This window comes from Larus michahellis, chromosome 1, assembly GCF_964199755.1.
Source record: "Larus michahellis chromosome 1, bLarMic1.1, whole genome shotgun sequence".
Classification (NCBI taxonomy): Eukaryota; Metazoa; Chordata; class Aves; order Charadriiformes; family Laridae; genus Larus; species Larus michahellis.
In genome coordinates this window covers 5,125,795-5,141,520 of record NC_133896.1, presented here as the reverse complement: position 1 = coordinate 5,141,520, position 15,726 = coordinate 5,125,795, and the positions used below count along the sequence as shown (strand labels likewise).

Below are 15,726 nucleotides of genomic sequence, written 5' to 3'. Positions count from 1 at the left end.
AGACCAGTCCACCCTGAAGACTTACTTTAGGAAGGGTCGTGCATGCTTATGCATGCATCAAGCAAACAAGAAATATGTGAATTTTCAGTTCTAGCACCTACAACCAATTAAAAAAATGAGTTAAGTGTACACAGAGCTGCACAAGATGCAAGAGAATCCCCATCCAACTAGACTAATAGTGCGACTAGCACGTACTGATCTACCCCAGAAGACATCAGGAATTTGTCTTACCAACAGCACTGATTATTTTAACTCTGCTTCCCTTCTCAGCTTTGTCCATTTGTAAAGCGAGCTGGCTTTTGCAAGGGAGCAATGTTACTGCACATCTCTACAGCTGAGTGATCCCCCAAGCTGCCAGCCACCTGCAAGCCCAGTCAGGGCAGCAGCCTGGACCACCCCAAAGGCCAGCAAAGCAGACATCCCCCTGTCTACTGGCACACGCTTGCTTCTCACAGACCCACGTGTTAGTCACCGCTTTTGGTGTCTTTGCAAGTACACACACAGTAAGGACTGCCGATCTCATTTCATACCTCTTCATATCATCACGAAGTAGGAAACTAGTCCTAGTAACATATGCTGCACGTAAAATTCACATGAACCTCTAGATTGTCTCCCCACATCCTTCTAACAGGGAAAAAAAAAACACCAGTGGAGGTACAGGCAAGCTTTCAGACAAATCTTTGAAGTCTAAAAGAAGCAAGGAACCTCAAAGGTGAACGCAGGCTGGGAACAATTGCTCTAGGGTTGACTTCAAGCAGGGAAGCTTGAGAAATCAGCCTCAACTCCCATTTCCACTGGTGGTGTAAAGTCTGAATGTTTGCAGCATGTTTAAGGCAAGTCCTGCCTAGTGTCGATGGCCTGATGAGTTGTGCCTTTTATCACAGAGCAGCGTTCTGAAGAGCAGCAAGTTCGGGAGTTGTGTCAAGTCAACTACCTCTTTGACAGCACAAAACCACCCAGCAGTGCTTTCTGCTGCCGCAGAGACGCCACAGGTTGATGGGAGATGCTGGGTGAAATAGAACCGTTCATGGCTGAGGGTCCTTGTACCAGGGCCGGATGCTACAGCAAGCACTACTGAAAAACCCAAGCTGCTAAACAGAGGAAGATGGAGACTACTTGTCCAGGTTCTTCCTGCAGGACCCAACCCTGCACTGAACCTAGTTCAATCTGATCCTGACTTATTCCATTTAAATTCCAACTAACAGTCAAGTGAGCGGCTGCCAACAGTAAAATAGTTCACACTGTAGAAATGAAGCCTTTCTGAAGGAAATGCAAAGATAGTCCTCAAGAACAACAGAAGGAAGCATCACGAAGTCCCAACTTGAAGCATACAGGCTGTTGCAAGCATAGGGGTGAAGTGCTGTGTGACCGTTTAGACTTGCCACATGGTCCAAAGCACATCTCAGGAAAAGGCTAGGCAGATGGGAAGATGCTCCTAGAAGAGTCAGGAGAAGGGGACCCAGGTCCATGCCATTTTTGCACCCAGGAGCAAAGCACCAAGCACCAAAGCACTAAGGCTTTTGCACCCAGGAGCAAAGCACCACTGAGATGACAGCCTGCCTTCTTGAGCTGGTGTCCTCATGAGTCACCACTCTGCCCCTACTTGGCTCCAGTTACTGCAGATAAAAAAGCCACGAAGTTAAACAAAAGTGAAGGAAGATGAGTGACAATTTGAGAGATGTATCCTGCCCGTGACTGAGAAAGGGCAGGGCAGGAAACAAAATACTCCCAGGCCCTTCCTCTTCAGTCAAGGACAATAAAGATCACATATTCCCTGAGGGTACCAGGCTGGGTGGAAGTTGGACATCTGACTAAGAACCTGTGAAATGTAAGAACAAAAAACCAACCAACCAAAACAAACAAACCCCATAAACGTTTGGGAGGAGAGTCTTTCCTTAGATTCATAGATCTGTAAATAACAAGAAAACTAAAAGACAAAAGCTCAGTGACAGCCATCATCAAATTATTATTTTTTTTCAGTCATAAGAGGTAGACATTTATTATAGTGTTTTCTTGATGCAGTAGAAAGGGGACAGCTTTGCCTGCCCTAGACACATACAGTTCCCTGAAGTTGCCCGAGCCTGCAGCAATGCTTTCCCATAGTCCACTTTTGTTTTTAAAAAAATTCCCTGATTATTATAATCAATTAAGACAAGCACAGCACCAACCACTCAACTCCCTCATGCTGTTCCTCAACCCATTTATGGAGCATTCCCACATCAACATCCCTCCTTTACATCCATTGACCCTACATTGTGTTCAGACAGCTTTGCTGCACACGTCTGTAGCAGCACAGGTGTCTTTTACCTCTTTTGGACATAAAAACCTTAATCCAGGCAGAATTAGCTGCGGTAGCAACGAGCAGTCGATTAGCAAAACAAACTACTACATCAGGTTTCTACAAAAATTAAAGGGGGCAACTTATTTCCCAAGGAGAAGCTTAGGTGTGCTTGGCTGAGAGTCAGACTATCTCCTTGATAAGCCTGACTGCAATCATCCAAAGGGCTCAAAAGTTGAGTCATCATCTCCCTTCCAAACCTCAGACAAAGCTTTTAGGACTTGATTTAAAGGAGATGCAAGCCTGACCCCACCGAGCTCAGCGACAGGCCCCAGAGGATGAATACAGAAAGTAAATCTGATACTAGAAGTACTCAGAGAAAGTGCTGCAGCCTTAAATTGTCAACAGTCCACCAAAAAAGGCTGCAATGCCCAGAACTGGTTACTCTGTCACCTGTTTCTAAGAGAAGGGCCTACCTCCAGGGCAACATCATACTAGCAAGAGGAGCAGGACTTTATTTCTGGCCTTTACAGAAGGGGACTCAGAACTACTGTACCCAGGAGGAAAGAGCAGCTCTCCCTCTGCCCAACCTCCATGTTATTTATAGGCAGTATAGTCTCCAATAACATATTTCAACCTATTTTGCAGGACACACCCTTTCCCAGGCTTTTTCCAAGCCCCAGGCAGGAAAGAAGCCAACATGCAGGATACAGAGGCCAAAACCCTGGGGTCTGCACTATTCTTAGCCTGAGCATGCAGCGACTCGGACAGCTCGGCCTGAGACACAATGGGAGGAAGCAGCAGCCACTGTTTGCAGACAGCGGCCAACGCGCTGCTTGTGAGATAAGCGCGCGCCTGAACCGAAAAGGCTCAAAGCCTGTATCCTCCGTCAGTTCTGGGAGCAGCAGCAGCCCTATCGGTGGTGCAAGGAGACAGATTGCTCCTGACTTACATCCTCTAGTCTGCACTAGATGTATTTAGTCATGCCCTCCCAAACACCCTTGTACCAACGCTAGAGGAGCCATAGAATGGCTTGGGTTGGAAGGGACCTCAAAGATCGCCTAGTTCCAACCCCCCGCCATGGGCAGGGACACCTCCCACCAGCCCAGGTTGCTCAAAGCCCCGTTCAACCTGGCCTTGAACACCTCCAGGGATGGGGCAGCCACAGCTTCTCTGGGCAACCTGTTCCAGTGCCTCACCATCCTCACAGTGAGGAATTTCTTACTCATATCTCATCTAAATCTCCCCTCTTTTAGCTTAAAACTGCTACCCCTCGTCCTATGGCTCCCCTCCCTGATCAAGAGTCCCACCCCAGCTTCCCTGTAGCCCCTTCAGGTCCTGGAAGGGGCTATAAGGTCTCCCCAGAACCTTCTCTTCTCCAGGCTGAACAACCCCAGCTCTCTCAGCCTGCCATCTCTGGGTCTACAAGACATAAGGCAACAGGAAAGCATATAGATTGGACTAGCTTCTACTGAAGATATCCAACTATTGCTGGGCTACTCTACAGCATCTTTCAGATAAAACGATTTTATTCTGGGTTAGAGTGCTATGGCATGCAAGAGGAATATGCATGAACAGCAGGCACTCAGGAAGCTGCTGCTAGAGCAACAGCCCTGTGAGAAGTCCTGCATGGTGCTGCATACTGGAGCTCCCAGGCTGATGCAGGTGGGCCACAAGAAAAAGAAGTAGTTCTGCTTTTTTCTAACAAAAAAAAAAAAAAAAAAGAAGAAAAGACTTGGACATCTTTCCTCCCTGAGATCTCACCTAACAGCTGCTCTTCTCCCCTTTCTTGTGTAGTTCCTCATGTTATTTGGCCCATCTATTCCTATTCCCCACACAAATCAAGAGTCATCTGCAGGTCCAGTGCAGGGGAAGCTCTGGAACTCACAGAGCAGCACCACCTCCCCATCCTCTACCTTGCAGAAACATCCCAAGAGCCTCAGCTGGAACACTCATCCACCTGGGGACCCTAACTGCCTAAATGAAGGCCACATTGTACTTTGGTTTGGTTCTCAGTTTTAAGCTCTACCCTGTATGTCTTGTTTCTAATGGGGATTTTTACAGCTGTCATTACAGCCAAGTGCCAGGTGGTCACAAACCATAGCTTTGAGATAACAAGCATTAGTCACGCTCTGCACTTTGAGGACAGGGCACGTTATTTGATGAAACAGTAGGGTTTATAGGAGACCTGGAGTGGGGCTGGGCTCTAGCCCCAACGCAGAGCGTTTTATTTAACTCTGTCCTGGGGGAGGCAGTAGCAACTCTCTGCACATAAAACATCACTACATTTCGAGTCAGTCCCTTGAAAATGGGGTTTAGACAAGGAATGCTTTATCTTAAGACCATAAGATCTGAGATCGTTAAGAGAATACCACCTGACGAATGAAGTGATGCAACAGGGTTAGTAAATTACCACTGATGTCTATCTGCCATACACTTTTCTCACAAGTGCTGTTAAAAAAAACAGCTGGAAATTTAACAGATTCCATCTGAAAGCTTTGCTTGCTCTATCCCTGAATTACAGAAGACTAGTTTCTCTGTGAAGTCTCTTGTACAGGGTTAAAAGACACTTATAATATCAACTGTTCACCACCTGTTGCAGAACTAATTCAGCAAGGTGCTTCGCAGCTCTTGGGTTACTGGTAACTTTTCATGCAGTTCTAGTTTGCCAGCTCATTTCTCAGCTCACCCAACCCATTTGTTCCTTCAGGAACCGCCCAGTCCACGCGGTGCTATACGCCGCTTCCACCGCTTGGTTTAGCTGTTCAAAAGGTGACTTCCATGAAGAGGTCACCGTAATCAACAGCTGAAATTCAAAAGCTTTGTAGAAAGCTGCGTTCAGCTTAATGAAGCACAGCAAGTGCTGCGCAGCCCTTCCAGCTTACAAAGCACAACGCGCGTTTTCAAGCTCAGACAGTTTTCAGATGTACTGAAGCAGAAGAAAAATGTCTTGAGAGTCCTGCCATATGTAGCTTTTTGCTTAACTCACAAACCGACATGTAAATTGACTATTAAGCCCCGTGCTTTGCACCTCCAGAGACACGGTTAACCTTTGTGGGTTTGTTTTCCCCTAGAGGGAAAAGCATCTGCAGTGGTGAAGTTCCCATTTAAATATACATGTGCGTGAATAATCAAACACCGTTACGCATTTCTGTTAGGGGAAGCAAAGCCAGCGGATCCCGTCTTGGGCACGGTGAGCCTGTAGCGCTCTCACGTGCCAGGCAAGTTTATTTCAGAACAGAATGGAAGTCTGGACAGATCAAGTGCTCTACCATTTCTTTCTTCTCTTTCCTGACACAGACTCACACTTCCACCCACCCTTATGAGAGATTTTCAGTGTAAAAGTCAAAACACAACAGAAAGTACACAGGAAAGTTTTGAAGCCCAGAAACAGTGCAGCAGTTCAAACTATGTACAGCAACAAACCTAAACTTAGCACTGGGGCAGGATCATACTATAGTTTGGGTTGGAAGGGACCTTTAAAGGACATCTAGTCCAACCGCACTGCCATGAGCGGGGACATCTTCAACTAGAACAGGTAGCTCAGAGCCCCATCCAACCTGACCTTGAACGCTTCCAGGGATGGAGCATCTCCCACCTCTCTGGGCAACCTGGGCCAGTGTTTCACCACCCTTAGCATAAAAAATTTCTTCCTAACATCTAGTCTAAATCTCCCCTCTTTTAGTTTAAAAGGCCCTTGTCCTGTCGCGACAGGTCCTACTAAGTCACAAAAGGTTGCTTAAGTTTGATCTATCTGATGGAGATGAGTAGCATGGCTTCCACCAATCCCTCTCAAACTTCAGACACTTCCGTTCACTGGGAGACTGTTTCCTATTTTCACTAACCAATTGCCCACCATTCTGGAGAAAAATGCATTGGAAGGTCAGCTGTGAAGTCCACAGGGACAGGAAAACATGGACCATGGAGCAAGGGGGTACTTATGTTCTTTACCAGGATCAAGACGTTTTCAAAAGTCAAGCTGAAAACCAGGTTTCGCTGTGTGAACAGGGCTATGGAGATCAGTCCAGTACAGCTCTCCTTGCCTGGCAGCATGAACTCTCTCCAAGAGCTAAGTCTATTTTGACACCTGCAGCACAAGTCCTACTAAAACTCATTGAGGAGCTCAGAGGGTTGCCAAGGCAACTTCAGTAAGAGAGAAAGTTGGAAGAGACTTAGATGCTCTTAGACATCCTCCACACTGTTTGTGATGGGGTAGAGAACAAGTATACCAGCTCCAAGGAAAGCCTTTTCCATCCACAATGGAGAAAAAGCTCCATTAACTCCCCAAATCTGTTTCTCTTGCACTCCAGTTAATGCACAAAGGCGGCTATGGCTAAAATTTATATACAAGATATATCATATATATCATATAAACCCTTAATATCATAGGGTTTTGCTGTCCAAGGTGCAAACGTGGACAACCTTTGCTATCATATGGCCCCTTCCTCCAAAAAAAAAAAAAAAATTTAAACAAATAGCAGGGACTCAACCCCCAAATCACACCCAGCATCTGCAGCTGAGATAACTGCAACATGCTTCTTCCACTCAGCTGAGTGATGCTCATTAAAAACTACTTCAGATGGGATTGCGCAATTATCCCTGCTCCTCCAGGTCACGACCTCCCTAAGGGCAAGTTCCTGCCCACGAAAAGGGATTGCCACACACACACAGCTGCTCGGTGTTACAGCATCTTGCTACAAGAACTAAGACACAGACACTTGAACGAAGTGTCCTTACAGCCAAAGTGCACCCAAAGCCACCGCAGGCAGGTGGGGAAAATAACAACTCATTTTCATTCGATTACCAAAAGGGGCAAAATTGCAACCAGAGCAAGCCCTGAACCGTATCAGAAGTGGGTTTGATTCCTCAAAGACCTTCTTGATGGAGAAGTGAGAGAGTGTTTGTAGACTCAAACTCTGTCATCGCTGTTGCTCATGGTAGCTGGCAGACTAATACAACCACACTGAACAGCTTTCCTGATTCCCCACCAAGGCCGGGCATCATTTACTTCTGGGTCCTGTTTTCACCACACAAAGGACCCATTTCTCATCCCCCACAGCAATGGGGAGCAACCACCCCATGCATCCCATATTCAGGCAGTCAAGACTAACTTCCTCCATTGGGTCTTCCAACCAGGTTATCAGGATAGAATCTTTCCACAGCCCCAAGAGACAGAAATTCAAGGATACAAACTCTTCTGATAACAACCTATACTGCAATGGGCCATGCTTGGGACCCACAATCACACCCCGTGCACATGGGCCTGCAAAACTTTGCAGAACACCACATTATTGTTTGACCAAGTTCCTCTAGATGTTTTCAAGTGCTCTGAACAATATCTGCAAAATTTGGAAATCTTATCTGTTCAAGTTCAGGCGCCCCTATAGCTGAGATGAACTGGGACTTTAAAGTAGAAGGAATCCAACAAGCATTGGCTTGGGTTCAGATAGGAATAGGATTTCCACTCATTGACCTGTAAGACGGAGCAAGCCGGCCTGCAATATTCCATTAAAGCCAAAATCGCAGACATACAAGTGACAGAAATACGCACACAAAAAAGAAGTATCAAAGAAGGGCTGACGCTGACTCCAGTGACAGCAGCATCCCAAGATCTAGGTGAGGCAGTCATCCAGCTGGGACTGCCCAACTTGATGCTGGGCTGGAAGGAAGATGCAAATCAGGTTCTCAGGAACTTTTTCAACTCTGAACACACATCACCAACCAGCTCCAGAGGCTCCCACACCTTCCACCTGCTGGAACCTTCTCCTCAGGAGGCTGCCAACTGAACAGGCCACATGGATAGTCCTAAAGCAAGTTATTACCTAACATAAAGTCATTGGTAAACCCACTCCCACTGTCATGGATTAAACGTCTGCACACAAACAGCCCCAAGAGCAGATCTGAGAAAGCCTCCAGATAACAAACAGCTGGGGTGAATTAGGGACCACCAGCCCAGCTGCAGCCAGAGGAGGTGCCGCGGTTGAGATCCCAGGGCTGTAAACACATCTGCTTTTGGGGTCCCAGCCGGCAGTTCCCTTCACAGGTTTAGTCATTGAGCTGATTCACAACGAAACCACAGCAAATCAGCTTTCGGTTTCATTTACCAAGAGGATGTTAACGTTCAAGGCAATACTAGCCCTTGCACCAGGGGGAGAACAGTTAGCCCCGGGATGATCATTTGCTACCAGGAATTACAAAGCCTTCATCCACAGGAGTATTTTGATATGATTAACTGATGTCCTTGATTTTATGGGACACCCCATGGAGTTTATGGGACACCCCACGGAGTTTACGGGACAATTAACCCCCACACACACATCACTAAGGGGACCAGACACACAAAATTAATCTACTCTTACTGTCAGTATTTGGTGACACGCAAGCAGCGAAGTGTTGCCAAGTGGGCTACTCCAGCTGGAAAAAGCTATCAGTTATCGCAGGAAGAGCTTGTTGCAGTTTTCCCTGGCAGCTTGGCATTAAACCGCAGCGCTGGAGCCTTTGAAACTGGTTTCCAGAAGGCAGCGAGGGGCAAGCGAGCCTCAAAATCTGCAGCTACTTAGCCAGAAAACTTGGAAGTTTGAGTTCACCGTCACCACTGGCTTTTAAACAAGGAAAACAGATCGAGTTCTGGCACGTTCTCCAACTTGTGTTAAACCACTTAACCCTAAAGGGAAGCGGCGCACACGCTGCTCGGAGTGAGAGGCAGCTGTAGCACGAAACAACAGCAAGTTTTCTCGGGTCTTTCAGTATTAATTCTCCCCACCTTTACTCACTACTCAGCTGCTTTCTCCCATCACCACCCTCAATCAGCAAAACACATTCTCTCGGTAACCTCCCTCCCTCCCTCCCCAGCCTCTCAAGCCCTAAAAACTTTACAGTTGAAGCAAAGTTAAACAAAAGAACATCACAACGCACTTACGGGCGCTATTGCTGTAATCAAGCGGCACCGCATCTGACACCCGCCCTATTTTTGTTAGCGTCTTCTTCCTTGTAAATCCTCGGGTTTACACCATTAGTTTTCATCATTTACATCATTAAAATTTTCTAAGTGACTGAGTAATGGCTCGTACGAGCGGAGCCAACCTTTACAGATTATAGCTGCCAGTCCGCGGTGCTTCATTACCACCAGATTAAGGCTGGAAACAAGAGTTTTTTAAGAACAAGCATCTGGCGCCGTAACTGCCAGCTCGGTACAGAGCGGCAGCCACAAAACACCGCGCTTCGCTTTAAATCCTACAGGTAGATGAACGCGAAACTTGGGGCTTGTTATAAATAAACGGGTACCCAACACCCCCCCCCACCCGCCACCTCCGGGCGGAGCCGGGCGAAGGCAAAGAGGGTCCCCGGCGGGGCAGAGGGATGCCGCCACCCCCCCGAGCATCCCCCGGTACTCACGCATGAGGGTGCTGAAGGCGCAGAGAGCCAGCAGCGCCTGCAGCAGGACGCCGAAGCGGCCCAACAGCGCGCCGCTGCCGCAGCCGTGCGCCGGGCGGGGAGCGGCCATGGCGGGCGCGGAGGGACGCGGAGAGGTGCGGAACAGAACGGTCCCGCCGCGCACAAAAGCGGCCCCCGAACCGCCCCCGCCTCCCGGGCGACGGACACACCCCGGGGCGGGGGCGGGCGGGGCGGGGGAGGGCCCGGCCGGGATCGGGATGGGGATGGGGATGGGGATGGGGATGGGGATGGGGATGAGGATGAGGATGAGGATGAGGATGAGGATGAGTAGGAGTAGGAGTAGGAGTAGGGAGGTGGAGGTGGAGGTGGAGGTGGAGGTGGAGGTGGAGGTGGTGGAGGTGGAGGTGGAGGTGGGTGGGGATGAGTAGGGAGATGGGGATGGGGGTGGAGGTGGAGATGGATGGGGATGGAGGTTGGGATGAGTAGGGGGATGGAGGTGGGGATGAGTAGGGGGATGGAGGTAGGGATGGAGGTGGGGGTGGGAATAGAGGTGAGGATGGGGATGGAGGTGAGGATGGGGATGGGGACAGCTAAGGATAGGGATCGAGATGGGGATGGGGATGGAGATGAGGGTGGGGATAGAGGGAGGTGGGGATGGATAGGGATGGAGGTGGAGATGGGGATGGAGGTGGAGATGGGGATGGGGATGGAGGTGGGGATGAGTAAGGAGATGGAGATGGGGATGGAGGTGGGGGTGGGAATAGAGGTGAGGATGGGGATGGAGGTGAGGATGGGGATGGGGACAGCTAAGGATAGGGATCGAGATGGGGATGGAGATGGGGGTGGGGACAGAGGGAGGTGGGGATGGATGGAGATGGAGGTGGAGGTGGGAACGGGGATGGAGGTGAGGATGGGGATGGGGACAGAGCTCAGAATGGGGATAGGGATGGAGATGGTTGGAGATGGAGGTGGGGATGAATAGGGAGATGGGGATGGGAATGGGGTTGGAGGTGGAGGTGGGGATGGAGGTGAGGATGGGGATGGGGACAGAGCTGGGGATAGGGATTGAGGTGGGGATGGGGGTACGGATGGGGATGGAGATGGGAGTGGGAATAGAGGGAGGTGTGGATGAAGGTGTGGATGGAGGGAGATGGGGATGGGAATGGGGATGGAGGTGGGGATGGAGGTGAGGATGGGGATGGGGACAGAGCTCGGGATGGGGATGGAGATGGAAATGGATGGGGATGGATGTGGGGATGAATAGGGAGATGGGGATGGAGGGAGATGGGGACGGGGACAGAGCTGGGGATAGGGATCGAGATGGGGATGGGGGTAGGGATGGGGATGGAGATGGGGGTGGGGATGGAGGGAGATGGGAATGGAGGTGGAGGTGAGGATGGGGACCAAGATGGAGAAGTGAGTGGGGATTGGGATAGAGGGAGATGGAGATGGGGATGGGAATGGAGATAGGGGTGAGGATGAAGGGAGATGGAGATGGGGATAGAGATGGAGATGGGGATGGCGATGGAGTGTCCTGGGAGGGACTGGGGTGCTGGTTTGGGGGAGCCCTGGTGGGGATAAGGGTGCTGGGGAGGGTGTGTAGGGGTCCTGTCAGGGTTGGGATGCTGGGCTGAGGGAGTTCCAGAGGTGTTTGGGGTGCCAGGATGGGTAGGTCCTGGCAGAGTTCGGGATGCTGGGCTGGGGGAGGCCTGGCGGGATTTGGGGTGTCAGGGGAGTTCCAGGTCCCAGTGGTGTTTGGGGTGCAAGGCTGGGGTAAATCCTGGTGAGGTTTGGGGTGCCAGGTTGGAGGAGTCCTGGTGGGGTTTGGGGTGCCATGGCTGGGGAGGTTCTGTCAAGGTTTGGGATGCTGGGGTGAGGGAGTTCTAGAGGTTTTTGAGGTGCCAGGCTGGGAGAGTCCTAGCAAGGGTTGGGGTGCCAGGCTGGGGATTTTGGATAGGGATTGGGGTTCCAGGTTGGGAAGGTCCCAGTGGGGTTTGGGGTGCCAGGCTGGAGAGGGCAGGCAGAGTTTGGGGTGATGGGTTGGAGGGTGTTCTGGTGGGATTTTGGCTACCAGTCTGGGGATGGTAGGAAGGTTGCCAGGAGGACTGGGGGTACAGGGCTGGGAAATAGAATCAGAGAAGAGAAAAAGAAAGAGAAGATAGAGTGAGTCCCAGCAGGGCTTGTGAGAACTGGGCAGAGGGGGCATGAAATCACCCCAGCAGGTTTTGAGGGTGCTGGTCTGGGGGCATGGAGGTGGGCAGCAGGGTCAGGGGTTCAGGCATGGGGTGAAGATATGAATTGTCCCAGCAAGGCTTTGGGCATACCAGCGTGGGAGAGGAGGGGGATAGTGCTAGTCAGGGATTTGGTAGTCCTGGTCTGGGAGAGCACGGAGTCAGCCCTGGGAGGTCTGGGGATGCTGGGGGCTCCCAGGATGCTCAGGGCTGGAGGACTTGCCCAGGTTAGAGAAGCTGAGGGAGCTGGAGATGAGACATCTTTGGGGACAGCCCATAGCAGGCTGCTCATCCCTATGAGGAAGATAGAGCCAGGTGCTTCTCAGTGGTGCGTGGTGGGAGGACAAGGAACAACGGCATCAATGGAGACAGGAGAGGATCTTGCTGGATGTAAGGACAGCAGTGACACAGGCTGCCCAGTGGGGCTGAACAGGCTCTGTCCTTGGAGTTTTTCAAGACTGGATTAAACTTTGAGCATCCCGATCTGATCTCAGAGCTGACCCTGCTTTCAGCAGGAGGTTGGACCAGACACCTCCCCAGGTCCTTTCCAACCAGAATTATCCTATGCCTCTATTCCTGTGGTGCATGGCAAGATGACCTGAGACATTGCAGGGTCTGCTGATGGGTCAGGATCTCAAACTGCAGCCTCAAACCTGTTTTTTATTGCTACTCTATGTAATACTAGTTCCATCCCCCTTTACCGCCTCCTCCCCAGAGGGTAGGTTTCATTTTCTCTCTCTTTTCAGCATACTTGAGGCCGTGTTTAGGGAGCACCGAGGTCACACGCCGGAGTTTTCTTCCCCGACTTTGAGAGGTGGGAACTTGTGTTTAGTTACAAAGCCAAAGAGGCTGCAAATCTCATCATATCATATGATGCTGAGCAATGGCCTTAAAAACAGCGGTAAATGTTGTGAGAAAAGAAAACTGTGGGAGCTGACGTGCTTCCCAAGTAGGTCCTGTTTGCAACACAGGAGGGAATTCTGTTATCATGGGCTTGGGAATCCCCTGTCCTGGTGGGGTCATCAGTGCCAGGCAGTTTGGGCAGATGCCTGTTGCTGCCTGCGCTGAATCTCCCCAGCCCCTCAGCTGAGCCAACACACCCCCTGGTGCCAACGTGCTGGCTCCCCATGGCTGAAATAACCCTCGTCAGAAACAGTCCTGCCTGTATTTCAAGGCTGAATTGAATTTTGGGTTGATAGGTGTTCATTTAGCTCACCGGCTTCAATCATGGTTTAATCATGAGTTCGGTCAGCAAGCTGGAAGTTTGCTCTTGCTAACTCATTTTTGGCTGATTTTATACGTGTAACTGTTAGTTTCATAAAAAGGCTTCATTCCCCTGAGTTGGTAAATCCGATTGTGTTTTGCAATCAGTCGCCTTTCTATTAAATTCTAAACCAAATATTGAAGTTTGTGCTCTTACATAAGCTGGTTGAACACACTATACGTGGAAGCACCTATTAAGCAAATCCGTATCTTAACACAGGTTTACTCAGGCTCTAACATTTTGCATTTTCTTAGATTTTCTAGGCTGCTGCTAAAGACCCATTTTCAAGAATTGGTTGCTGGATGATAATTTTCCACCTGGGAATTGCCTCAGGCTCTATTTGCCCAGGTACGGCGCAGCAATTAGTGAAAACACACACACACACACACGCACACAGACACACACACACACACACACAAAAGACATTTAAACTAGAGAGGTATTTCATAAATAAAATTTTATTTTCTATGAATAACCTGCAAATAATCTGTTAAGAGATGGTATCTGCGATGCATCGGTGGATTGCACGCGTATGCACAAGGGGACAGTTTTCCTGAGGCTTTCTGGGAACCAGTGGTGCCTCCTCCCTTTTCTTGCTCTCCCAATTAACGGTAATTTTTCCCTGCTGCTGCATTCAGCAGCCCAAAGTTGTCCGAGGCCTTATTTTCAAGTGCTGCTACATTTACAAGAGAGCACAGTATCTATCTCACACGTGTGAAAACACACAGCCGTAAAGGCGGGCAATAAACACCCCCCCACTCCCCCACCCCGATTTCACCCCTCCTTGCAGGAGGAGGCAGACAGCATTTAGCAGTTATTATCATAGAATCATAGAATTGTTGAGGTTGGAAGGGACCTTTAAGATCATCGAGTCCAACCATTGTGGTTGGACAGTGGTCCACCAAGCAAGCAAGCTGTGGGATGGCAGGACTTCCCAGCCAAGCTCAGCAGCAAGAGCAACGTGATGACAGGGAAGAGAAGACAAGCGCTGCGCCCCTTCTCTTTTCCGTGAACCTTGGCTGGGTAAACGCCTGGAGAGGCCCACAGTGCATTGGTCAATTTATGCAGTTTTACTTCCATCTATCCACTGATCTTCGGGAGCTCGCCCAAACATTGATGAGAAATATTGATGATATTTGCCAAAACAGCAAAGTAAGAAAAAGCAAACCAAGTAAGCACTTATGCTGGAAATTTCCTAAGAATTAGAAATTAATAAAGGAGTCATTAAAGAAAATACAGACCCAAGAAAACAGAATTTAAATATTAGGCCATATGTGTAAGCTTAAAATCAGAAAAGCCAAGACACCAAAGCGGTTTCAAGTGACAAGTGATGCAAAAACCAACCCAGGCAATTCTGTACGTGCATGAAAGCAAGAGGAAAATGGAGGATGGAGTAAATCTGTGAATTCTCCGAGAGCGGAAACCCATATAATGGAAAACACAGGAAATACCTTCCTTTCTTCACCCTTCAAAAAAGGATTAGCGAGTGAAATTAATTTTGAGCAATGGGAGCAGAGATGGAGCTGGGCAAGAACAGGTTAAAGATGGGAGGAGGTGAGTCTGATGTATACAAGGACCTGAAGAAGCCTATGAAGGAGTAGCTGTGAGGTGGGAAGAGTAAAGCCTGGCTCCTCTCAGAGGTTATCCTCACAGGGGATGTGGTGAGGAGGTTTCGGGGGACTGGAGAAGGGCAAACACTGACCCTGTCTCTGAGAAGGAGGGGAATGAGCATCTGTGGAATCAGAGACCGGCCAGCTTTATTCCAGTAGCCAGGAACGTACTGTTAAAAATTATCAAGCAATCAATTTATAAGCACCTAGGGGATAATAAGGTAATAAAAAAACAGCCATGGCAAGAATAAATCATATCAAGGCAGTTTTATTTTCTACTCTGGCCGTCTCTTTGACTTGGCGAAGGCTTTTCTTGCCACCCCAGTGGCTCTCAGAAAAAAGCAGGGAATGTATAGAATCGTAGAAGGGCTTAAGTTGGAAAAGACCTTTAAGATCATTGAATCCAATTGTTAATCTAACACTGCCAACTCCACCACTAAAATATATATGGCTCCCGTGAGCTCTGCAGGAGAAAAACCTCTAGATAACCCACCCCAGCCACTCAAAAAGACGTTTTCTGCTGCATTGTAAGAGGTGCAATGAGTCCGAGGTAGGCATCTAAAGTTAGGTGAGGTAAATCCCACCCTCAGGGGATGATCAACAGTATCAAGCTAGAAGAGTCTGCAAACATGTGTGAGGTTAGGGTGAGAACTGGAAATGATTTTATTAAGCTGGAGGGATGGTCCCGAAGTTAACAGAATGAAATGCAACAAGTCATATAGGGAGGGAAGGAGGAGGCAAGTGGCACACCTGGCTGGAAAGAGGATCAGGAGACGTAAATGGCCTGCAGATAAAATGCGAGTCAATAATAAAAAAAGTGTTGCAAGGAAAGCACATCCTGTTCTGGGAGGTTATCGGGAGTGTTTTATGGAAAATTTGGGGTAGTTGCTCCATTGCCTTCAGTGCCTGGGTTTGGCTCAGTTTTGCTATCACACGAAGATGGGTCCA

The 15,726-nt window shown here is 49.1% G+C and overlaps 1 protein-coding gene across 2 annotated transcripts in view; it reads right to left on the bottom strand.

Moving 5' to 3' along the window:
- Positions 1-9,862, bottom strand: part of LOC141738083 (store-operated calcium entry regulator STIMATE-like) — a 37,606-nt gene extending 27,744 nt beyond the window's left edge. The window contains exon 1 of one of the 2 annotated variants that reach the window (XR_012585294.1): positions 9,674-9,862. Coding sequence is in view for 1 of the 2 variants with exons in the window: in XM_074573222.1 (XP_074429323.1) it covers positions 9,674-9,782 (109 nt within the window). In the remaining variant the exon portion in view is untranslated. The remainder of the gene's footprint in view (positions 1-9,673) is intronic. The other variant, XM_074573222.1, reaches the window with a different exon arrangement.
- Between the last annotated feature and the right edge of the window lie 5,864 nt (positions 9,863-15,726).